We start from the raw sequence: 25,145 nt of genomic DNA on the forward strand, positions 1-25,145 counted from the left end.
ACCATTTCCGATAATGAACAGGCACATATCAAGCGGTTTGCATTACAGAGCCATCAGCACAGAACAACAGTCAGAGGTGAGTGACCCCAGGGACCATCTCCACAACTACAGCAAAGCTTCTCCCTGACACTAATCCTGCCTGTCATTCTCCCACTGTGCTCTAACCACACTGACATCCGCCCGCCGCACTGCAAGCTTAACGGGGCCCTTCCTGACTTTTTACTGTCTCCCCCAATCAATGGTTCAAGCGTGCTCTTTTCACCATGTCCAAATGGCAGCTTCACTCATAATCAAAGTGCATTGCTCCCGTTAAAGGGCTTCCCGAAAGGCTTCACCATTTGCATTCATTTGCAAAGCAAACTACTTTTATTCACTTTGTTCTGCTATCAAGAGTGTTCCCTGAAGCAGATAAATTGGCATAAATACAACCTGCCACTTAAAAGACAGTAAATAATAGCCAATAGTAGCAAGGATTTTATCAATCGCCCTGGTTTGGATCCATGTAGTCCTCGATTCAATGCTGAAAGCCTCAAACATTCATAGATTTTAATTCAAGAATAAAACGAAATGAATTATCTCTGATGATTCAAACACAAGACTCCTAAGTAACGTGTGTGTATGTGAGAGATCTCACACATACAGTGCTCGCATTATACAATTACACCCTGGCCTACAGAAGAAATTACATACTTAGAAAAATCTCCACATTGCAAAATAGCCTTATTACTTTTATTGGTTTAAACAAGTTAATATATGATATACCTTTATTACATTATACTCCATAGATATTTTATATGAAAATATTTCTTAGGGATTTCTGTAAAGAAAGATTTCCAGTGCTTAATGTTCTACTTATAAAAATTTTTACCACTGTAATTTAAATAATGAATTCTTCTAAAGAGTTCTGGTTAAAAGCCTTTTGTTTAAAAATCAGCCAAATTTCATACTCCAAAATTAGGGTTAATACGTGGTTTACTGCAATTTTCTATTTAATTTGTACTAAAACTTGGTGGGGGTTTTGTTTGTTTGTGGGGTTTTTTAAAATAGATTCACAGCTACATTCACAGCTATTCTCTTTTACCATATCCGAAGCATATCTAAGCAATTACACATGGAAATCAAGATGATCTTTTCAGTGATATAGAGATGTCGAAAGCTTTCTGCTAAGTTTTATTTTCAGACTTTTTTGTAAGCTTTGATTTGTGCTCACAGTTTTACTAACCATTTCTAAATATTACAGAACTCTTGAAGTTATCTTCCTAAAAAATTGACAAAACTACAATCATTCTGTAGATCTGTAGTTAATTACACAACTAATTCAGAGCACACAAATTCATTAGCTACATTAAAATATCAACTTCTTAATCTTATTTCAAGCTGACAATAATATTAGAATATGAAGATCTACAACATTTATACATTTGGAAAATCTCTGAAAAAGCTTTTTCTTTTTCTTTTTTTTTTTTTAGAAAATCCACTCTCAACGGCAAAAGCTGTAAAGGAGGCTTTTGTGAATTTGCAATTCCTCAGCAACAGTTAATTGTGTCTTTAGATGCAACAGCGCCTACTGTGATCCAAATACTACAAGCAGCTACGAGGGTGGCCATGGTGTGAATGTATTCTCCCTGTTCTAATCTGTAGCCAACTGTAACTGTGAGAGTCAAATGAATGCATAAACATACTGCTTTGTCACCTAAAACCATGTGTGTCCAATATTACTGAAACACTGGGCCAAAATTCATCTCTACAGTAAAGCAATGGAAGACACCACATGGTGAGGGGACAGCTGTTGTTACTACACAAGCATTCAGATTTTGCATCCAAAAAGCCCCATTCTGGGATTAACTCCCCATACTGAATACAAAATTAAAAGTACAGAGTTATGGTCTAAAGTCTTGAAAATGAAAATAAGCTACAAGTATAGACATAAAAAAAATTCATAGCATTCCCATAAATAATAATCTTTTAGCATGATTTATTGTACATAGCTGGCAATATTGAGGGATTAGTTCACCCAAACCACTATGCACCTTCTGTAGAAAAGAAATATGAATGTGGTTTATTGTTCAGCATCACTCTTACATGTGCATCTGCACTCGGCAATTCCATCCCACCTCTTTCAGTGTGACAGTTTTACACTATTAGGATTTTTTAAAATATGAGCAACACTATTTTCAATTACATTAAAAGCAAGTTTTTAGACAACAAAGCATTTCTCGTCAAGATAAGTCTGACTCATTTAATCCTGTTAATAAGTATAGAACTATATATGCTTTTATTGATAAAAGCAGAAAGTGGCTGGTGTTTGAGAGTTTTTAAGGAAACTTTCAGTGCCTTGACATTGAAATAATTTGATTTTTCTAGATTAAATTTTAGCTTTAGATAATTTCTTCCTGTCATCAATATACTGTATATTCAATTAAAATCACTGTTGTATGGAAGATTGGCTAACATTTCAACCTATTTACAACTTTGTGCTACACTTCATTTAATTTTGGTGATTCGCTGATTTTGAGCACATCTAGTCCATGATCTTGCAAATAGAGCATGAGGCAGCATCTATTTGAAAATACCTGTACAAGTTTTTTTAGACTAAAGGCTCTAATAAAACTGTGGACAATTTTGCAAATCAGGAAACATTTAACCTACAAGATGGTGGTGTTTTGGTCCAGTAACTAAGGAATAGAATGTGAACACTTTCCTGATTTAAATTTTTGCTCATAATGTCTTATTTTTATTACAATATTCTTCTATATTGTTACAATTTCCTGCTTTGCCTACAAGAAGTCTGAAGTCAGTCTTGTATTATCTAGTCTGATACACATTTGGCATTGTGATCTAGGTGTTGCTGAACACAAAGGGTCTTGCTCCAGTTCTAAAGATCTGGTGTGAAGCTCTCAAGATCAGCTAAAGTGTATTAATGATCTGAACCAATATTCAAAGCCACATGTTCATATATAAATAACTCTTTGGTCCTTCAAAGCTCTTACACACATCCAACTTTCACTAGTACTGTTTTTATTAGGTGAGCCAACAAAAACAAAGAGAGCTATGCTGTTTCAGAGCAATGGTCAGAGCAGGTCAGTAAGCTCATCATTTGTGCTCAGGGAGTGCAGCAGCAGAAAACTTTGTGATAACAAGAATGATTATGCTTAGCATTCATTCTTTTCAGTCCCACCCTGCTCTGAAAAAACAGGGACCATATGCACATCCAGGAGTTAGATGAAGGCAAGCATATAGGTTACTTTTGCTTCCCCATATATTCTCCCAACTCCAATTATTTTCACCTCAAGCAACTCCTCTAGCTGAAATATTTTATTTATTTAGATTTATTTATGTGAATCTGTTTTTTCCAGTTTCCCATGAAACTATGCAAACTTCCTGGATTTGCAACATCATGTTCACGAGGAGCTGCACATATCTGCTACTCACTATAAAAGAATTCAGCTTATTTTGTGTTTGAACCTGGCTCCCACTAGCTTTGATGAAATGTGGCTCTTGGCTTTCAGAGAGTCACCTCCAAACAGTGTGCATCTACTGACTTCCATGTCACTTACAAATTTGTTCCCTCAAGGGTATTCCTCTGTCAGTTGTCTCTTTCTGGCTAAAGGGTTCTGATCTACTCAGCTGTAAAGCCACGTTACTTCCCACGATGCCTTTTTCTAAACCACCTGCAATTCCATTGTAACCAACCTCTTTGAAATGAGGTCCCAAACTGCACAGAGCAGGATTCATCCTAAGTTATACAGTGGAATAAGGATTCTTCTGTTTTGCTCTCTATTCTTAATAATTTCTAACAATTTGCATTGGTCTTTGGAATGATCCTGAGCTGATGTTTTCAATGAAGCCAGCACCGATAACTCCTAAAGGATCAAGGTCAGCTCAGAGCTTGTTATCCTGTGCAGGAAGTTTGGCCAGTCAGCCACTGTATCAACCTTTACATCACTTTGTATTTATATACTGGGAAATTTTTCTGCTATTTTATTGCCCAAGCAGTCAAACTCCTAAGATCACTGCAGTTCTTCAGTGTTTGTTCTAATGTTCCACACAATACTACCATTGATAAACTCTCTCACCTCGAGAATCATCTTTTTAGCATATTACCATCTTCACTATATGAATACACTGAACAGCAAGATTCCTGGCAGAAATTCAGCTAAACTGTACTGCTAACCTTGCTCTATTGAAAGAGATATTTATTTCTACCCTCCATTCCCCACCTTTTACTTAGTTATTTGTCCGGGAAATAGCCTCTCTTATTCCATGACTATTTTCTTTCCTTTGGAACCAACAAGCCTTGTTAAACCTTTCTGGAAAATCATGCAGACGTTATCAACCAGATCACTTCTCCCTGCATATTTGTTTATCTTTCTATAAAGCACTAAGGGTTTAAGCCAGGATTCCCATTATGGAAGTAATGTTCAGGACTCCCTGCAGGTCATATTTACCTGATGCTCACGAATTCTTCTCTTTGTATCAGTGTTTTGTTAGCTTTCTCTAAAGAGCTGTTGTACTGGCCTGTAAAAGTCCCTGAATTCCACTGACAACTTAACAAATACTCAGAATGACACATTTGCCATTTCACTCCCCAGGCACCCATGAATGTAAACAGTTACTTGAATTATTTAATCCTTAAATTTTCTTTGAACTCTGTGTTGCACATCCTCTGGTCCCAGTAACTTAAATAATTTAATCTTAAACAATATATTACAGAGGTTTAAAGAACATTAATTTTAGAATTTTTCAAAGCAACTACATGTAAACATTAAGATATAAGTAACTGTCTTCTCTTACAAAGTTGTCAAAATAATAACCTAACCATAACCATTTTTTGTTTATACTATTCCTCGGACAGGAATGCCTTTGCCATTAAAAGCATTAAAACACTAAACAATATACATAACTAGACAACAGCTCTTAGAGAAGAGTGAGAAGCTAAGAACAGAAGCACGAAGTTTCATCTGCCTCAATATCAGGTCTTCTACCACATGCAGCAGCAAATGTTTTAGGACAGAGATTCTTTCCTTCCTCACAGCTTTCCCCAACATGGATTAGCGATTTCCTAAGCATGAAGTTGAATCCATTTTGGTTACAAAGCCAATAATGAAGTTGTTCACTCTCTTCATTCCATTTTTGCTCTAAATCAACATCATAAGCTGGCTTTTTACACATTCAGTTTCTCACTTCTTACCATACCCTGCTGCCTTTTCATTTCTCTGTCCAACATATTTCTGCTGTGCTCTACAGCTTCAGATATTATATACAGGAGGGAGAAGAGGAAAAAAACCCCCCACAATAAAAAATAAAACCCACCAAAAAACCAACTACCAGGAAGTCATGTGATTTCTTTACTTTCTAAACCCACAGCTGAAGAGAGTCCATAGGAAAAGACAGTACTCCTTGGAGAGATTTTTCTAGACCTTGCCTGTTTGAGAATGAGGATTTCAGACATTTCAATTAGTGCTGCCCTGAATAACTGTTACCCCTTGCAATTCACTGCACTATAGACCATTTCCAGTACTGAATAGATCCTTGCAGATTTAGATGAAACTCCTCCAGTGACATTTTGCAATAACAAAAATGTATCTGTTTCCTGTTCTTGACAAGCATTACTCTAAAGATTTTCCTTTCCATCTTAACATTACTTTGTGTCTATAAGAAGTCTTGCTGACAGAACCTGTCAAAACCTTTATAAAATCCAAGTGCATTGTAAAGCTCTAATAGTAAGGCATAACTTTTCTTTAAATTCACACTGACTTCTTACTATTATTTTTAAATTGGCACTCCTAATAGTACCATTCATTTCATAACTTCAAAAAATTACCCAGTATGGAATTCATGCTAACCAGCCTGTACTTCCCAGAATCCTCAAGCAAACTCAAAAATTGGTATCCTATTTCTAACTTTCATTTCAAGGCTCATTTAAGTAATTGCTAAAATATTAACAGCAGTATTAAATGGATTCAATATTAGAGTTCTTTTCAGGTCAACGAATGGTGAAGACCATTGTTCCAAGCAATTTGTTATTTATCATCCTCAGATGAACACTTCAATTTAAAACATTCCCTTCTCACTTGTCTTCAATACACGATGTCAAAAGTCTCTAAACTTCCTTGTAGTAAACATGGGTGAAAAGGACTTTTGGACCTAGCATCTTCTAGAAACTGCTTTATATTTTGATCATCCAGTATTTCATCAAAATCCTTGATAGCGTTCCTTTCTCTATTTTGTGAGAAAACAAAAAGTTGTAATTTTTTGTTCTTGGGCTTACCTTATTCTGGATTCCTCTTTCTGAAGCTCCTCACCACACCAACCCCTCAAAGCCACTATTTTCACTTTTTAGTCTGAGACAAGAATAACTCAATTCCAGTAAAATGGTTATATTTGTGATTCCTCCGTTGGCTACCATATTAATTATTCACAATTTTTGACAATTTTGCTTCACCTTCAAGCTATACATTAACCCATCCTAACTGCATGTCAACAGATGATCTGTAAGCACTGAAACAAACAAACAAAACCAAAAAAACCCAATCACCTATCCAAAAAAAAACCCCAAAAAAACCACCCACAACCAAAATTCAACTCTGAGAGTTTAAGCACAGTACAAACCAAAATGCAAATATGTCCATAAACATATAATGCCAATACAACAGATCCCATACATTTTTTGGAAAACAAAAACAGTTGCCATCTATTCAGAAACAACAATTAAAATATTTATTTACAAGTACACTTCACAGCTAATGCAGGTCAAAAAGTAATTTCTATTCAGCTCTCCCATTCCTAAGATGTGCCTCTCTCTACATATACATCCACATGTATCTTACTTAACTTCAGCAGGAAGCCATAATGAATAAGAGATTCTCCAGCACCTTCAGCAGCATTATTTGGTGCTGCCAGGGTATTCCTAGATTTGGAATAAGCCAGACCTTAAGACTGAAGAATCTCTGTTCAAAAAAACAGACAAAAATCGAGGGAGGAGGAGGAGAATTAAATATAAATCAAGTTAAGAACCAGCTACGCGGAGCAGTAAGAGATTTTTTAAATTTATGACTATATTCAGAAAGTTGGAGATACTTGAAAAACAGTATTAATCAGTCATCTTACAGAAAAGGTGGCAAGCAGAAACTTGAAAATGAAGCACAAGATGTGCTGTATACTCACAAGATGAGTACCATTATTCTGCATTCATTCCAACACCTCTGCCTTTCACTTCTAGCCACTGGCCTTTCACTGTCTTCCTCCCAGACCAAGCAAACCTTTAACAACAAGTATTTTCTCCCATGAAGGTCCCTCTCCAAGTATCAGTAGACACCATTTCCAACCCTTCAGTAATTTCTCGATTTTCTTTCTATCTGTTTTACACTTTTTAAAAATGTAAATCTTGAAATGACAAAAATCCATTCCAAGTTGATTTTCCCTTTCCTACTGATTATTTATTCCTACTTCAAGAATTCAGAGCCAAGAGGACTTTTTAACACTGACTTTAAAAATGCTCCAGTTCTTGATCAATAATCTGTAGAGGACGGCACAGCTAAGCAGTAATTCTTAGATTTTGCAGAACAAGAATACCTCAAAACCAACTTTATATTACTTTAATAAAAATATTTTCTTGTCAATAGAGCTAGAAGTGCTCAAAAACAATGACTTGTTAATGCCTAGTCATTGATGTGAAGTAATCTGGTTAAAGCTATATCACCTTGGAAAAACAGGGGCTGTACAAGAATGAAAACACTTAGTATTAGTTGCAAAAAACTTTAGAAATATGACAGAAAAAGTAAGAACTTTTAATCAGCTGACTGTGGGCAAAATTTTGGGAGCCAAGGCAGCATCTCTGAAAGGAGGTGAGGGGCTGCCCTGTGTTGGGCACTGCAGAGCCACTGCAGGACACAGCTGAGCCTGTGAGCCAAGCTGGTGGCACCTCTGGGAACCTCTGGCAGCACTTGTATTTAGGAACGGGCAAAGTGCTGTTCAGCAGTGTGAGGAGAAGTGTGCTGGCACCGAGGGGAGAGGAGAGCAGAGGCTCCCTGGCAGCCTGTGGAATAGACCATGCTGGAGCAGAGCCATGCTGCAGCCTGTGGAGGACCCACACTGGAGCAGGAAAAGGTGTGAGAAGGAAGGAGTGGCAGTGAGGAACCATTACAGACTGACCACAAATGCTCCTGACCCCAACCCTCTGGACCACAGGGTGCAGGGAAGAGGGAGAAGAATTGGGAAAGGAGTGAAGTTGAGCCTTCAACTGCAAGGGCAGTGGGAGAAAGATGTTCTAGGTTTTGTCTTGATTTCTCACAATCCAACTCTATTTTACCTGGCAATAAATTAATTTTTTCCCAAGTCTATTTTATCTGTGCCACCAATGGATTACTTGATCCCCATACCTTTACCTCAACCCATAAGCTTTTTCATCTTATTTTCTCAGCCAGTTGTGTTAAGAATAAGGAGTGAACAAATGGCTGGGTAAGGACCTGGCAGCCAGCATCAGTACACCCACTGAAGAATTATGAAGTACCAAAATAAATGGTTTGTATCTAGGAGAAGCTCTGGGGAAGAAGTTTTTGGTGATATCCCCTTAAAACTACAGGCAATTACCAGCACCTACAATTGCTGCTGTTGGTTGCAACACCACAAATACCAGATTTTAAGTAAAACTCTCCTAGCAATAAAACAGTCTGCAGATCTACCTCCCTAAGAAATAAATATCAGAAATTTATTATTTATTGGTATAATCTAACAAACTGGTTGAATTTCCTACACCAAGTAATGATAATTTTAATAAAAAGTTACTCCCTCAGTTATTTAGGTGCTTCTGAAAAAAATTATTCACTTTTTTTTACTACCTTATTAAAAAGGAAAATCTTCCATGTATGTCTACATCCTAAAAATGTTATTGTCACCCCTTTTAAGTGGCAGAACATACTGGTTGACTTCACTTAAATGCTGAAACCTTTTCATTATCACAAAGGTTCAAAGAGATTACAGATAAAATTTACAATTCTATAAAACACAGATAAAATGAGCATATATAAAAAGGACACACAACCAAAAAAGAGGTTGTTAGACCATAAATGTCTTCACTTAAACTTAGAGAACAATTACTCCCTACACGATCCTCAAATACTATCAGAGGCCTAAATGAACTAATGAACTTCCTATGCCTGAAAGCAGAGAACACCTCTTTCTAGAGGTGTTTGGAAGAACCACTTCTATTTCAGTTTTACTTGATCAGAAAGACACAAGACATCACTTATATCTGATGAATAGGATGTTTCTCTCAGAATACTTTCTTACAGTCAATTAAAACTGCCATCACCCAGGAATTGTTTGAGACTAGGATTAAAGTCTATATGAGTAAATACACACCATTTAATACAGTACAGAGCTGCAGAGCAGCTGAGGTTGGAAGGCACCTCTGGAGGACATCTGGTCCAACACTCGGCTCAAGCAGGTCCACTAGGGCCAGCCGCAAAGGATCATGACCGGACAGTTTTGGAATATGTCTCCAAGGAGGGAGACTCCACAACCTCTCTGGGCTACCTACTCCAGTGGTCTGCCACTCTCACAATAAGACAGCACTCCTGATGTTCAGAGAGACTCTCACATTTGCAACCACTCTTGTATCCTGAGCCACAAAGCCCTGTCAGAACAGTTGAATTTGGGTGAAGGTGCAAGTCATTTATCAATTAGGAAATTGTTAAGAGAAATAAAATGTTTTTCAAAGTTATACTTCTTAAAATTCTACACAGCTTTCTTACATTGTACTCTCCCTCCTTTCTTAAGCACATCCACCAGTCATGCTGACACTGCTGTTTGAAGACACTAAGTTATGAGCTTGGGACTGGAACTGAAAGACTGTTCTGGTTCTGATTAGATCAGGGTAAATTTTTGCAGTAGCCAGAAGGAAGCACAATTAGGACCCAGAGGTTATTCTATACCACCTCATGTCATCTTCTGGGGAGTGGGGAAGGGATCCCTTATGGCTGGCAGGGGCAGAGGTCAGGTGTTGTCAGGGGGTTTCTGTGGGAGCTGAGCAATCACATGTGAATCATTCACCTTACCCTGTAAACTCTGTCATTACATTTTACATACTGTTGCTGTTTGCCTTCTTATCTCAGTGCTGTTTCCAGTAAATTGTTCCTATCTCAACCCATGATCTTTATCTTTACTGTGCCTCCAATTCTACTTTGCAGCCCATCACAGTGAGAGGGGCAGTGATCAAGCAGCAGCACATGGTTTGGAGTGTTTCACTGAGAACCCCAAATTGGGAAACAGCATTCCAAACCCTCAACACTGTTCTGTGATGTCCTCTCCAGCAACAGTCTCTTTAAATGATACTAAGAGCCCTTCCTGGTAGTGAAGCTGCTGTGTCCTCACCACAGCATCTAACTGAGGCACAGTTCATGGCAATACCTGAACTTGTGTAACAGAAAGAAATACAACTAGATGTCTTAAGGTTAATATCAGCCCTAAGATAGAAGTTTTCATGAAACAAGATTGAACACCAGAAAAAAACGATACTCTAAATTTCTGGTTTTTTTGCAAAGACCAGCATATCCTAAGAACCTTACGAATCTGGTAATATAATTGGGATGGCATTAAATAAAGTGCATGATACTTTCAATTTATACATAAGCTGGAAACTCATCAGCTGCAAGTGATATAGAACCAGGTTTACTGGAAGAAGGGTCACTATAAACTTCCACTGTTATTCAGAGATCAAAACCACGAAAGGTATTACCAAACAGACAAAATAAGGTCCTTCCAGAGACACAGAATCTCACTTAAGAAAATAAAACATCTTTTTAGGCCAGGTTTTGTTTTGCTTAATCAGAGTTTTCTGATTATGTTCACACCCCTACAGCCAGTAACCTGAACAGAACAGAGTAACTCATCACTTAAGAGGGACATGAGCACTTAGCTTTTTATTTACCAGAAGTTTATCCTGGATATTAGAAAATGCTTCCATGTGATTTTCAGCATGCTAAAAGGACCTGGAGGGCTCAAAGGGGAAAAGAAAATCTTAATCCATTCTGATAAGGACCTTGTTCCATGGCAAGCTCTCTCTAGCATTAACATAAAAATGTGTTAACTAGCTGTTCACATTTTCTTTTTAAAAGAAGGAGCCAAAGTAGTAAAGCATCTGTCTCCAGCAATACACACCTGAAAAAGGCCACTGCTCTACAATGTCTGTTTTCACACTTCAGGTTCCACCAGGCTTTGGGTTTAGACTTAACACAAAGCTTTCTTTAACCTATAGCTGTTAACATGACCAAGTACGTGCATGGATGTTTCAAATACCCATCTATATTACCATAAAGCAACCTCAGTATTCCTCCTTTGAAATAGTTTTTAAAAACATGAAAAATAATTTGAATTCTAACATATTTTCATGGCTTTTGAAATTAAATTGTTCCATCATATTTACACAATTCCCAGGTAATTCTGTCTTTTTCTTTTTGTCATTACAGCAAACCATGAGGGTGGGTAAAGGTTACTTCTTGCCACATTCTCAAAATCAAATCTACTTTTGCATCAAGCATGCCAGAGGAAAAATGTCACAATTAAATGGTTCATAAGTATAACACTAAAATTACTATTTAAGTCAATGTAATTGAACAGAAATTAAAATGTAGTTTTTAATTGCATATTACAACTTAAATGGTAGCACTTAGCAGAAAGTGTTAACTCATTTATTTTTTAATTGTTAGCTGCTTCAAGGCAATTGTTTTAATGCAGAAAAAAAGTGAGAAGCTCTTCACTAAATTTGATTGTAGGACACTCAGGCATGTAGATCAAATAAAATATAGGTTGAATAGGTAATTAGGTTTGGCCTGTGATAATGTTGAGACAAATTCTGAAAGAAAGGGAATGAATATTTTTCATTTCATTCTCTCTCAAAACCCACTCTATTTAGATTCTTAAATGCAGTTCGAAAAGTATTTCCATTAGATAGAAAACATGAAATTGAAAATCTTCTATAGTACTTAGGTCAATGAACTCTTCAGGAGAATTTTGTAAATTTCATAAACTTCAATAAGTGCATAGGGTAGTAGGACTCAACACATTGCATGTGGCAGCTTATTTCATAATTACTTGACACATTAAAAATCTTTAGCCATGCTAAATTCACTGGAGAAGACAAGCCCAAGGGCATGCAGATACATTAAAGCATATGATTAGGCCTTACTAGTAAGGAGTGTTTTTCCTTGCAAGGTTATTATTTGACTCATGAAAGTATCAAATATTTCACAGCATCGGGCTGTATACTCTTCTTTTACTGACTTCAGTACAACATGGCATGTGATGGGTATTCTGAAAACATTAACATACGGTATTTAAATACCATTCAATACACTAAACCATCCTGTGATGGTGTCATAATGAACAAGATACTATTACACAGTTAATCCTGCTGACTGCTCTGCAGTGCTGTCCTCTTCTCCCTCTTCTATCCTTTGTCCAGCTTTTCTGTCAGGCTTCCTGGCACTATTTAACATAAGATAAAGATCTTACCTCAATAACATCTGGATATGTTTGGTTTACCGTTTCTTTTACACTGGTCTGTTGCTGGCAACATGTTTCTTCTACCTTCATTCATCTTAAATAGCTTATCCAGAATCAAGGGGGCTTTTTGTGTCCCTTGACTTCCTTCAAATATAGTTTTAACTGTCTCCCTCTGAAGTATTTCACCACCACAGACAATGACTAGATAATGTTCTTCCTTTCACATCAAATGCAACTGAATTCTTTTACTAGCAATGCTATCTTGCTCTAATGTCCTAGACCAGCCTGAATATTCTGATCTCTTAATTTTTAACTCAAATGCAGGAGGTACTTTGCATCCCCAAAGTGTGTAGACATACTGTGGAATCCAGTACTATAGAAGGATGACTCAGGTCTCTCAGTATGCAAAACCCAAAGGAAAAATTCAGCACCCTTCTACAAAGGGACAAGATGTCCAAAGATGATAACATTCTGCTACAAAGAATACCAAAATGTAGAGATTTGTTTTCAACATACAAGTTCACTTTGGTAGAGAACAAATGTTCTGACATGGTTCAAGGCAAGTGAATTTTGGCTATGAATTAGAAAAAAAGAAAAAAGGAAAAAAAATCTATTGTCACAGCAGAATATGCCTGAAATAATTAGAAACATTATATGCATTTAGGACCCTAAATGGGCTACCTGGAAAATGTCATGAACATGGCCCATACTAAACCTCAGTTCTGTTTTCCAACAGTCTAAGTTGCCAAGCAATAATGAAGGGATTGTGTGTGTGTGTGGGGGGGGGAATTTGAGAAGTTTTCACGTATTCATAAAACACAGATCTGTGATGACAACCCCATGCAGAGCACTGTCAAAAACCTACCAAAATTCGAAACTGTTCATTATCATGAAATAATATACATGGAGTCGAAAATAAAGGAAACACTAGTAAAACTAGTTAAAACATATAAACAGCGAACCTGCCTGTCAAATTCCCAAATATAACCACAAAGTTTGGGCTAATTAAAAATCAAAGGTAGCCTTTTTTCATACACACAGATTTTCCTTCCCATAATTTGTGGCCATTTGAAAATGTACCATTAATGTCAGTCTCGTTCTTCCTGTGCTCACTTTCTCATTACCAGGCAAGTTTTCTGACCAAGGGCAATAAAAAAAACGCCCAAGGCAGTGATATATTGCAGTTACTGGTATATACCCAGTCATTGAGACCAGTATCATTAAAAAAACCCTAAAACACACCCATATGCTAGAAGTTACAAACCTACATCCTCTATTGATATATTTTCTTTCTAGACCTATTCCAATCCAAATTTCCAATGTGAATGACAAATATCACTGAGTAAATAGTAAAAATTCAAGTACTATGTTTTCCATGTTCATGTTTGTATGTTTCTTAAAAAAAACCCCCAAACCCAGGCACACAGTTTACTTTATGATTAAAAAGAACACCCCTAGGAGAACTTTGGATGGTCAGAATGCTGATGTTCCCTAAAGAGGTCTATGTAAAAAAATCTGATGCTACACAACACATCAGGTAGCAGCACACTGTAAATGCGTGCTTACTTTGTGAAAGTCTGGGGGCTGCAAAAACGCACAAGCATTCCATAGTATGCAGTTCCAAATGATGCAAGAGCATCCACTCCTTCACAACTGCATCTCAAGCCACTGTATTAAAAAAAATCCGTGTTTTGGAAATTATAGAAAGTGCCATCACTAATACGATAAACTAACCTCACTAAAATGTGCCATTCCTCATACTGTGCCAACTTTAAGAGTGCTCTCCTCTTTTGCAGGTTTGGGTAAGTAATATATTATCCAGTAGCATTTTATAAGAATAACTCCTATTCGTTGAAATGGAATGCAATTGCATGCTCAAGTGTGCTTAACTGAGAGTTTGAAGACTAAAGGCGATCTTTTCAAGACTACATCCTGCCTGACAAAACCCATACAGAAAATAGCTAATTAACTGGATTGAGATTCTCTGAAAAGTCTGAAGTGACAGAATGCTTATGTCAGAAGTACTAAATTGTTCCTTAGCAAGGCGGGATTACATATTTTTCTTTACTACAACAACAAAAGCCAAACATCTCTCACACTGTTCAGTTTATTTTTAGTAATTGGAGTTTACCATAGATTATAGTTTCTGGGTAATTTCTATAAATAAATTTGACCAAACCTCATTACAGTCAAGGGCTCAGGAAGAAAAGGAAAGGAAAGCAGCAGCATTATGCACAGTGAAAGATGTAAGATTCAGTAAGATGCTGAATCTAACCAGATTTTAATTGGTTTGTCTGGAAAATATGATATAGAAACATCACTATGGATTTACACTTATAAATTAAAACTGGATTTATTTGAAGCTAACTTCCTGCTCCAACTTAAAGATAGCTAAAATCATATGAAGAAAAGTAAGTAACTATTTTGCAACAGTTTGCACTTTTCAAATTCATGTTAAAAAGCCAAAAAGAGCAGCAGTGAATTGAACTACAGAAGTCAGTGCTATAAACTGCAAATTCTTTCTGATCCCTAAGTTGTGGATCCTGTGAAAATCCCATTTCAGGGATATTTAACATCCTTGCCCCTCATTTGTTGCCAAAATTGTGAGGATACAGGGATTGTTGAATTGCTCTCTCCCTTCTCTTAGACAGGCAGGCAAGTGGGGCAGGGTCACAGTGATTAACCAGCTTTCACATCTTCTTCCAGCTCTTACCCTTGATATGCGCAACGACTCCCTTCTGCTGCTTCAGTCTTGCTTCCGTAGTTGAGGTAGGAGTGACTTTGTTTCAGGAAGTGAGTGAGGCAACTCTGTGCAGGAAAACTAGTATTTCCACCACCCCCTGACTCCAACTGGGCTAAATCAGAGCAATCCCATCAGATGTTTCTCTACATCTCTTCCAGGCTGAGAGGAAAACAAACCCAGTGCAACAAAAGCTCTTTATTACAAAAGCACTGCACAATTTCTTGGAAATTTATGTCAAATGGATATGACCTTCAGGACACATGAGACACTGACAATGACAGAAGTCAGATCTTCAAGGATTGACTGGGAAAGATCAATTTCCAGTTTCTCCTCACAGGAATGAGGTTGCTCTTCTGTTAACTACCATGTTCTTCTGTGATAGACAACTACCATGTCAATCTCAGAAATGCAACAGGACTCAAGACCTGAGGTAGATTAATAACTCCAACCAGAGCTATAAAAGTTAATGTAAAAAGCTATACAGCCCTAATCCGGACCCAGGCAGGTGCCTGAACTGAGATTATAGTACTGCCCAGTGCAGAAACAGAGTTGCATTTTAAAAACACTGTGCGTTTGTCCCCATAGGTTAATGCTTTGCACAATTAACTGGAGGTCTTTGGTAGTTTTCAACTGACAGACTCAAAAAACCTGAGGACTACATAGTAAAAGTACATGTGTGAAATTAGTCAGATTGAATTATGGCAGCAAGTCACATCAATCACTTCTTCTGGGACACAGATTCAATTAGAAAACTACTGAAAGCTAAAATACCATAGCGTGGTGTTGAAATCAGTGTATTACTCTTCTTGTCTGTACAAGACAAGAACCCATGCTACTATATTTAATTAGAAGGAAAATTTAAAAACTCAATCAAAATCAGGAAATATCAGGCAAATGTCAACTGTATTGCCTTAATTCAACACATATGCATGGCTGATTTATGTTTTTAACTATTGCATAAGTGTTTATATAACGTATTGTTACTATCTTTAGGAAATATCCTAAGGGAAATATATATTTTGGCTCTTTGTTTCCTTTCCAATCTAGACTGAATTTTGGTTGTGCTGTGAAACACACAATTTCCAAACCCTCTTCTTTTTCTGGCTGTCATATCAAATAATTTCCCTATATCATTTAGATAAATTCTAACATTATCTTTAAATGTTCATAGCATTATTTTTTGCTTGCAGTTCTAGCTGGCCTGACCATAGTATATTTGAAAGCAGAATATTATTGAATTATCTGTATTCTAAAAACACACCATTACTTTCTATAAGTACAAGAATAAATAAAGAAATAAAGTTTCCTATGCTTTGTTAACCTAACCAAAGGTCAAAGAGAGAAAGACAAAAAAGAAAATACATAAATTACACATACTTACATAGCAGTTATTCAGTTTGTGTTTATTCACAGTCTTTACATATTCATGACCTATTTCAGGCAAAATTCTAACTCTCGGTTTAATGCTTACTACTTGTGGCATTTGTCTCAGTCATAAAAACTATTTTCTCTGAATCCAATGCTGGGAGAAATTAATTACTTCATTAGGTGTTTACAAATACAATTTGTTTTCTGATGCTTATTTGCCATAACATTGAAACCACCAGCCTGAGATGCTAGTTAAAGAATATATCATCATCCCACCATTTTATTCTTCCTTAAGAAAACCCGAGGACTAAAAAGCCTTGCATGTTTAATACTGCAGATTAAATTAGATTCCTGACCCTAATGATTTGATATTCACAGCTCAAAAGCAGACAAGCCTTATTCTAGATTTAAATATGTGGGTCATCCTCTCCAAGGAAAACTCAATAATTAAAAATAAATTTTTTTTAGAACCACATTTATTCTCTCCTTAAAGCTATTCAAGTCCAAAGTAAAGTACTTAGACACTTAAATATTCAAAACAGAAGGCTGAAGAGAAGGTTATTGTCTGCATTTAAGGAAAGATGACTCAAAGAGTACATAAAAGTAAATAAATTTATTGTTTCTAAACAAAATAAAAACTACACCAACTGGATAGAAATATGCTAAATACACTAATTTCCTAGAAATAGACTGCTCTGGTTCAACAGTCATATAAAGAAACAAACAAATTAGACAGAAAACCAACAAAAATTTGGCTGTCAGTTAAAAGGCTTGAAACATTGAAAAAACCTTTCTGGTTTTCTTCTGTTCATTAGGCTGAGTTGGTGGCTAGCAAGGATGAAAAGAAAGATGAATATAATCACTAATATGTAATTGCATAAACATTTTAGAATAACCAAGGTATCAAGCTATTTTATTGGTATATCCTGTTCTCTACACCACCAACATAACGTGTAAAAAAAGAATGCCTTCTCCACACTATCCCTGGGTGAAGGAAGGCCATGGAGCAGATCCTCTTAAGTGCCATCACACAGCATGTGCAGGACAACCAGGGGATCAGCCCCAGCCAGCACAGGTTTGTGAAAGGCAGTTCCTGCCTCACTGACCTGATCTCCTTTCCTGTGGTAAGATGACCCACTTAGTGGATGACTGAAAGGCTCTGGATGTGCCTACCTGGACATCAGGAAAGCCTTTGACACCATTTCCCACAGCAACTCGTGCAGAAACTGGCTGCTCATGGCTTGGCTGGGTGCCCTGTTGGATGGGTAGAAAACCGTTGGGATGGCTGGGCCCAGAGGGTGCTGGTGAATGGAATTACATCCAGTGGTGTTCCCCAGGGCTGGCACCAGTTCTGTTTAATGTCTTTATCCATGATCCAAATGAGGGGATCCAGGCCCCCTCAGTCAGTTTGCAGACACACTGAGTTGGGTGGGAGTGTTGATGTGCTGGAGGGCAGGAAGGCTCTGCAGGGGGATCTGGACAGGCTGCACTGATGGGGAGAGGCCAGAGCTCGGAGGTTCACCAAGGCCAAGTGCCTGTGCCTGGCTCTGCCCTTGGGTCACAACAACCCCTGCAGTGCTACAGGCTGGGGCAGAGTGGCTGGAAAGACGCAAGTTGGAAAAGGACTTGGCAGGGCTGGTCAACAGCAGCTGAACATGAGCCAGCTGTGCCCAGGTGGCCAAGAGGCCAATGGCATCCTGGCCTGGATCAGAACAGTGTGACCAGTAGGACCAGGGCAGTGACCATCCCCCTGGACTGGGCACTGGTGAGGTCACACCTCAAGTTCTGTGTTCAGTTCTGGACCCCTCAATTCCAAAAGGACATTGAGGTGCTGGAGAGAGTCCAGAGAAGGGCAATGGAGCTGGGGAAGGGTCTGGAGCACAAGTCTGAGGAGGAGCAGTTGAGGGAGCTGGGGATGTTTAGCCTGGAGAACAGGAGGCTCAAGGTGGGTCAGATAACAAACACTAGGACAAGAGAAAATGGCCTCAAATTGCACCAGAGGAGTTTTAGATTGCATAATAGGAAAAAAATATTCACTAAAAGACTGGCAAAGTATTGGAACAGGCTACCCAGGGTAGCAGTGGAATCACTGCTCTTGAAAGTTTTCAAAAGACTCACAGATGTGGCACTTAGACATGGCTTAGTGGTGAACATGGTGGTGCTGAGTTGGACTAGATCTTGACAGGTCTTTTCAAACCTAAATGATTCTATAATTCTAACTTATCAATATTTCATCACTAGAATTCTGTTACAGAGAAGAAAAATACATACATTGTTCCATACCTGTCCACCGACCTCGGACAGGAGCCAAAAAAAATAGGTAGATTTAAATGAGTATTTTTAAAAGTATGTGTATGATTTTTCATTAATAGTAGGAACTCTAATGCAAATATGCCAACTGCAGGAGTAGCCTATGCAACATAACGTAACAACATAAACTGTAGAGTTGCTTTAACATGCAAACTCCAATATTCTGTTCACGCTGAGTCTACAGTATGTGCAGTGACACTAACCATAAAAAACCACAGGAAAGTCTGACCTCTTAACACTTTCAGTAACACTCCAATGCAGATTTTATTTTATTTTTTTAGAATGAAGCATCTTTTCAGTAACATTACATTTTTAAGAGTTTGGTAATAGAATACTGAGATTTTCACCTCAGGGTTACTAAATTCAATATGGCCCAGATCAATAGTGACTCAAAGTCATCACCATTTGATGAGAATTTGGAGCTCAGGTTAAAATGTATTATGAACTTAGACTAGCTCCAATGAATAGCTTCATCACTGACACTAACATGTATGGTTGCTGGCAGTCTCAATACAGAGCCTTAAATTCACTGGGATCACAGAGAGATTTACTTTCTGGACCTACAGCAATCCTTCTGATTCAGGATTAAGGCCCAGTAGTTCACACTATGAGAAATCTCAGACTGCTAGCTGTTCATTTGTACCTGTCCCAAGAATAAAAGAGCATTAGAATCCAGACACACTTTTCAAATCGCATATTTGCTTCATTGCTTAGAAAGAGAAAATAAATTATTTCAAAACTAGATGACCTCAGGCTGCACACCAGAACAGAGTAACCTTTCCCCTCAAAGACCAATTTATTAAAACATCTGGTTTACACAACACCTTAATCCTGCTAAGATACAAGCTGCTTGCTTAAGAAATTAACATTTTTTAAAAGCCTGGAAACTGTATTCAGGTAATCCGTCATATGACATCTGATTAGAACAAGCACCACATTATTTGCTGCTAAAGAAAAAGCATACTCGAATTTCAAAGCAGCACAGATGTGGGAAGATCCAAGGCAGAAGAGAGCAGGTGGCAGGCTAGCTGGCAATTACAAAATGTACAAGGTTATAAAATAACTAAGACTTAATTGTCAAATCTATACATTTTAAGCTAACAAAATAGTAATTTAGCTTTTGTATAGCATCTTGCCTTTTAATGTTAGAAAGCAGAGACATCTCTTCTGTACATTTAAACTTATATTGCTGTTCCACAGCCAGCTTTCAAACAAAACCTTCATGATTAAAAAGCTCAGTCAGTTATCAATATCCTATATCTGAAGCACAGTGCTTTGATGGCCCAGGCTGAGAAAAACAAAAGCACAAAACGCATTTTAACCAGGAAGGAGTTCAGCACCAGAATGATCAGTGTCCACAGTTCAATGATTAAGAAAAAATGGTAACGACCATGTTTCCAGCATCTACAATAAACTGTAAAAACAATGCTTATTTATACTTATGTATACTTTTATTTCACAGTATTTTTACTAATTCTAATTTAAAGGTTAACAGTATATCAAATACAAGTGATGAAAGCTAAGTTTCCCATGCTCTGTGCACAAAAATAGTTTTACTAGTCCTGCTTTAGTAAAATCAAGCCAGGTGCTCCTGCAATATCAAAAATACCCAAATGCCAAGAAGTGCCGCAGGATAACATGAAAAAACAATAATGAGAAACATCATTTTGTATCCATACATCTGGTCCAGCTGGAAGGGATCAGGCACTGTCTTTCTCCACCTTTATCTCCTCTTTACAGAGCCAGCAAATATCAAAAGGTCAAAAGTATTCACCAGTCATTGAGACAGAACTTGGAACTCTATCTTCATAGATTAATGAGTCAAAAAATGATATGAAATGGAGATTCCAGTAGAGACAATGAGGAATCTGTAAACCAAAAGGAATTATAATCCTACTCCCACTGAAGGCTGATAAATCTCCCAATGATTTCTTAAGGGCCAAGATTTTCATGCAACAACAATATTCTTCACATAAGCAATGAACTCTCATGAAAACAACATGTGTTACAAATCACATAAAATCAAATCAGAACAAAGAGTATGAGGGAAATCCCACTGAGAGAAATGATTCATCAATAGCATGATTCCAAAAACAGTGAATACACGTATTCTTGCATGAATATTTGCAGAAATGACTGAATAAGATCAGATGTAACAAAATATGTCCTCTAATAAGTTCCTTTTCTTTCTTCCAGCTCCACATAAGAGGTTGCTCAACAGGGAAGTAAAGGGTTAAATGGCTACTAATTAGTGCAATAGTGGCTTAACAACATACTCAGCCTACAAAATACTACATCTCAAAGGAACTCCATTCCCTCTAAATTTCCCTTAATTTCTAACAAGAAAACATAGAACAAGTTTTCCAGTCACTTTTTAGTGAGATACAGGGGGGCAAAAAAAAAAAAAAAATCAGAAACTTGAGCTAAGTAAATTAAGATCTCAACAATCTGTAAGATCTTGTAGATCTTCTTTTCAGAAACAGAGCACATTCAGGGACAAAACAAAAATAATCTCTGAAATAAACTTGGCTTGTTTTGCTGTGAAGAGTTTTGTTGTTCAGCATGAGAAGAAGATTTTAGCAATTCCTCCCAGGTCCTTAGTCACATGTAGTTTGCATGAATAGTACAGCCAGCACTATATGAATGTGCAATTTAGTCCTAAATAAGTATATGATTTCCTATATAGCAAAAAAAAAAAAAAAAAAAAAATCCTCTCTAGAGTCCCATACTTCATTTCATGCTCTCAAATACAACTGAGTCAGCTCACACTATTTCCAACAGATCAAGTTCAAGAACAGGATAGATGGAAAGGTTTCATAAATGACACAGGTAACATGCTCTTGGTATGTGCCTCCACCTACATGTGTTTCCAAATCTGAATTTAATCATGCTGGCTGCAAAGCAAATTGAGTATTTCTTTCTCTCTGAATTTATGAAAAGCAGTAAGTCATAATAATTTATTATCATTTTACCTAAAACAAAACTGGAATGGGCTGGAAAAGCATTGTATCCTATTATTTCCACACAGCCTCCCTTTTCTGCGGTCTAAAATTCCAACTATTTAACCTTCCCTCATAAATAAGATTTTCGAAATTTACTTTTACTGTTGACCCAGTCTTTCCATTAAGTATTCTTTTTTTTTTTAAAGTACAACAATTAAAACTATACTAAAAGGTACTATAAAGGTGGATGGATCACTGCTACACAGATATACAAAAAATTACCTCTCCTTTCTGCAATACTGATATTATCTCTCTCCCAATAGCTTGCTTTCTTTTATTATTTCATTTAAATTTCAGTTCTAACTAAAGAGTAACAACATGGCAAGACTAGCTCCTTATGGACATAAGCTCAGTGCATTCTCAAAGTTGGGCAGAAGAATAACTTTACAATGATATAAGCATGTTTTCATCCAACTATGTAACCTTACTGAAAAAAAAAGGAAAACATTCCTCTTTCTCCTTCTCTTGGTAGATTGTTTTACAATGCCTAAGAAGGAAGCTGTTTCCTTCTCTACAGCCTGTTCTTTATCCACTTCAATACTTAAATCCCATTGGATCAGTAATCAAAAAGAATAAATCACAAGGAAAAAACAAACTCAAAGTATTCAAAAAGAATAAATCACCCTAAGAACTGAACATAACCTAATCCTTCTATCAAATTAGGCCCTTTGCACAGTACAGCATTTCCAAAACACTAGTTCATGGACTATAGGTACCTCTAAAGTACAAATATTAACAGTGCAGAGCAGTTGAACAATATTAAATTACTGTAATTGTCTACACTTAGGATGCCAACAGCAGGGAAAGCAACTCCACTTCTTACTCCTGGAAGGATGACAAAGTAACGTACTACTTTATCAAGCTACTTTGATGTGGGCTGGTACACAGTCCACATCCCCGCGCTACCACAGAAGACAAGGGAAAAAAGAAGCTAACAGGCTTCTTTATGAGTGAAGAATGGCAACCCCAAGAAAAAGTCTGACGGCAAAATGAGTTACGACAGAGTAACTTTTTCCTAAAACAAGCAGAAGTGCGAGGTGGATGTTACACACCACTTGGTTTCACGTCCCTGCAAGAGGCAGAAGAGGGATGCTGACCCAGTTCACATCCATGATGTGATGAAAAATATGTATTTCTAAAATGGAAAATGTGACAAATGACAGGTAGGAACAATTCACTTGGGGTACAAACTTTTTCCCAGTGAGCTTCTTACAAATCATATGACACAGACCTTCTCCAATTAGATACAAACGGGTACTATAGGCTCCTGGAGCCAGTGACATATTCTCCATTTCTTTGTGCAGTTTATGAATCTGTTTCCCTCCACAACTGTATTAAATGTTGATGTTGCCATGATAACATATCAGCTGTCAAGCAGAGGAAGCACAACTCATCACAGCTTGTTCAGGTCAAACACTTTACCCAGACAGCATACCTACAAACTGCCTGGTTGTGCCTAAAAGGTTAACCCATTTTGTAACAGAATATGATTTTTAAAATATACTAATTTATCAAAGCAATGAGATACAATACTGAACATCCAGATGAAGTGTAGAAAATCAAGTTAGTTTTGTTGAGGACATCTGGAAGGGTGGACCCACAACTAGTTCTCCTAGCAATGTCTCTGAACACACAACTTCTATATATTTTGTGAGGAGGTGTGAATTCATGGATGTGATAGGCCCAGCCTTATTCAATTTCTGCATTTTCATGGAAATTCAAAGACAGACTCATTTTGTCTCAGAGGGGAAGAGGAGTTTGGGGATCCAGATGATCAAGCATGCAACCAACCCCACTTCAAACACACCCTTCCAAGTAAGACAGATTTTCAAGACAGCAGACTAATTTACAATGTTTATTCTCAGTTCCGAGGTGAAAATTATACATTTTCAAGCTTGTATGATTTAATAAAATTTACCAGAACACAATTATATTAACTGCCACTAAGAACCCTTATCTCTGAGTAGAAAGAACCTTAACAATCGGCCTGAATTGAATTGTTAGAACTGTTCCATGCATCAGATAAAATGCACAAAGTACGTAATCAGTTCTATAATCAAAAGATAATACATCTGCATATTACAAAGAGAAGACTCTTCTTTTTCCTTTGCTTTTCTTTTAATAGAGAAGAATCTATTCTTGCAAGCAAAATGTTATTAACTGCAATTAAGAGAAAGAACCAAGCCTCATACAACTTGACAGCATTATGTTCTACTAATTTCTAGTGAACAAGAGTAGTATTTATATTAGAAACCATAGAGGGCTTTCATATGGCTTAATCAACGACATCCTATTATAACAGCATTTCCAGCATCATTACACAAATTACATTGAACATTAATATAATTTTTTCTGTTATATCTCTGCCAGACAATTAATACTTCTCTACACTTTCATGGTATTATTAATATTGTGGTAGTATACACACAATATTCTGTTTTGCTGAGAGGCAAGCAAATGACTCAACATTGAAAATATATAACATGAAAGATTTTGAACCTACCTTCTTTTTCTGGGTTCTGTTCCTGCCTCCCAACCAATCATCCATCTGTTCCTCAATCTCTTCAATTGAAGCTCCATGATCATAAGATGGTATATATGCACTTGATTCCAGAGCTGTATATACAGGGAATTCTAATTTTGGTTTCTTGACTTTAGGCTTCCTCTCTTCTATACAAAAGTAAAAAAGAAGAAAAAGTAATGCTACTAGTACTGCAGGCATGTATAAATTCAGAAGCAGGTTTAGCTCCTCAACTCTTAATCCTATCTTAAAATTTCCACTGAGGAAGTGGCTTCAATTTCTTTGTTAAAAAGAGGAACAGAGTTTTACACAATAATTTCATTTTTATTGGAAGTAAATAACAATACAGCCACTCAGTCCCTCTTCCGTCTGAACTATGCCTGAAAGGGCCAGATGAGCTTTTGTTACTGCTACACCACTTGGCAAAGAAGATTAGTGCAGGCAAAAGCACAGGAGCTGTTAAAAGATCCTGAAGTCCAGCTAGCTTCAGAAAAATTGGCAAAGGTAGAAAGGCGAATTTTAGACAATTCTGTATTACTTTATGGTCAGCTATGCTAAGTAGAAGCTTCTGAGTCAACAGATGGCTTCTCTATTCTCAGATTTCTCCAACCACAAATAGCTGTTCTAGCACTTACACATTTAGTAAGATTTAAATGTTGGACCTCGTTTCTAACAATTATTTCTTTTATGCTCTCTC

General features: G+C 37.1%; 1 protein-coding gene across 1 annotated transcript in view; it reads right to left on the bottom strand.

Annotated features, from left to right (window-relative positions):
• Positions 1-25,145, bottom strand: part of DNAJC1 (DnaJ heat shock protein family (Hsp40) member C1) — a 108,865-nt gene that overhangs the window by 18,382 nt on the left and 65,338 nt on the right. The window contains exon 8 of the mRNA XM_066198951.1: positions 24,431-24,597. Within this exon, the coding sequence (XP_066055048.1) occupies positions 24,431-24,597 (167 nt within the window). The remainder of the gene's footprint in view (positions 1-24,430; positions 24,598-25,145) is intronic.

Source organism: Chamaea fasciata, unplaced genomic scaffold, assembly GCF_029207755.1.
Source record: "Chamaea fasciata isolate MVZ Bird 193981 ecotype frontalis unplaced genomic scaffold, bChaFas1.0.hap1 SCAF_1, whole genome shotgun sequence".
Taxonomy (NCBI): domain Eukaryota; kingdom Metazoa; phylum Chordata; class Aves; order Passeriformes; family Sylviidae; genus Chamaea; species Chamaea fasciata.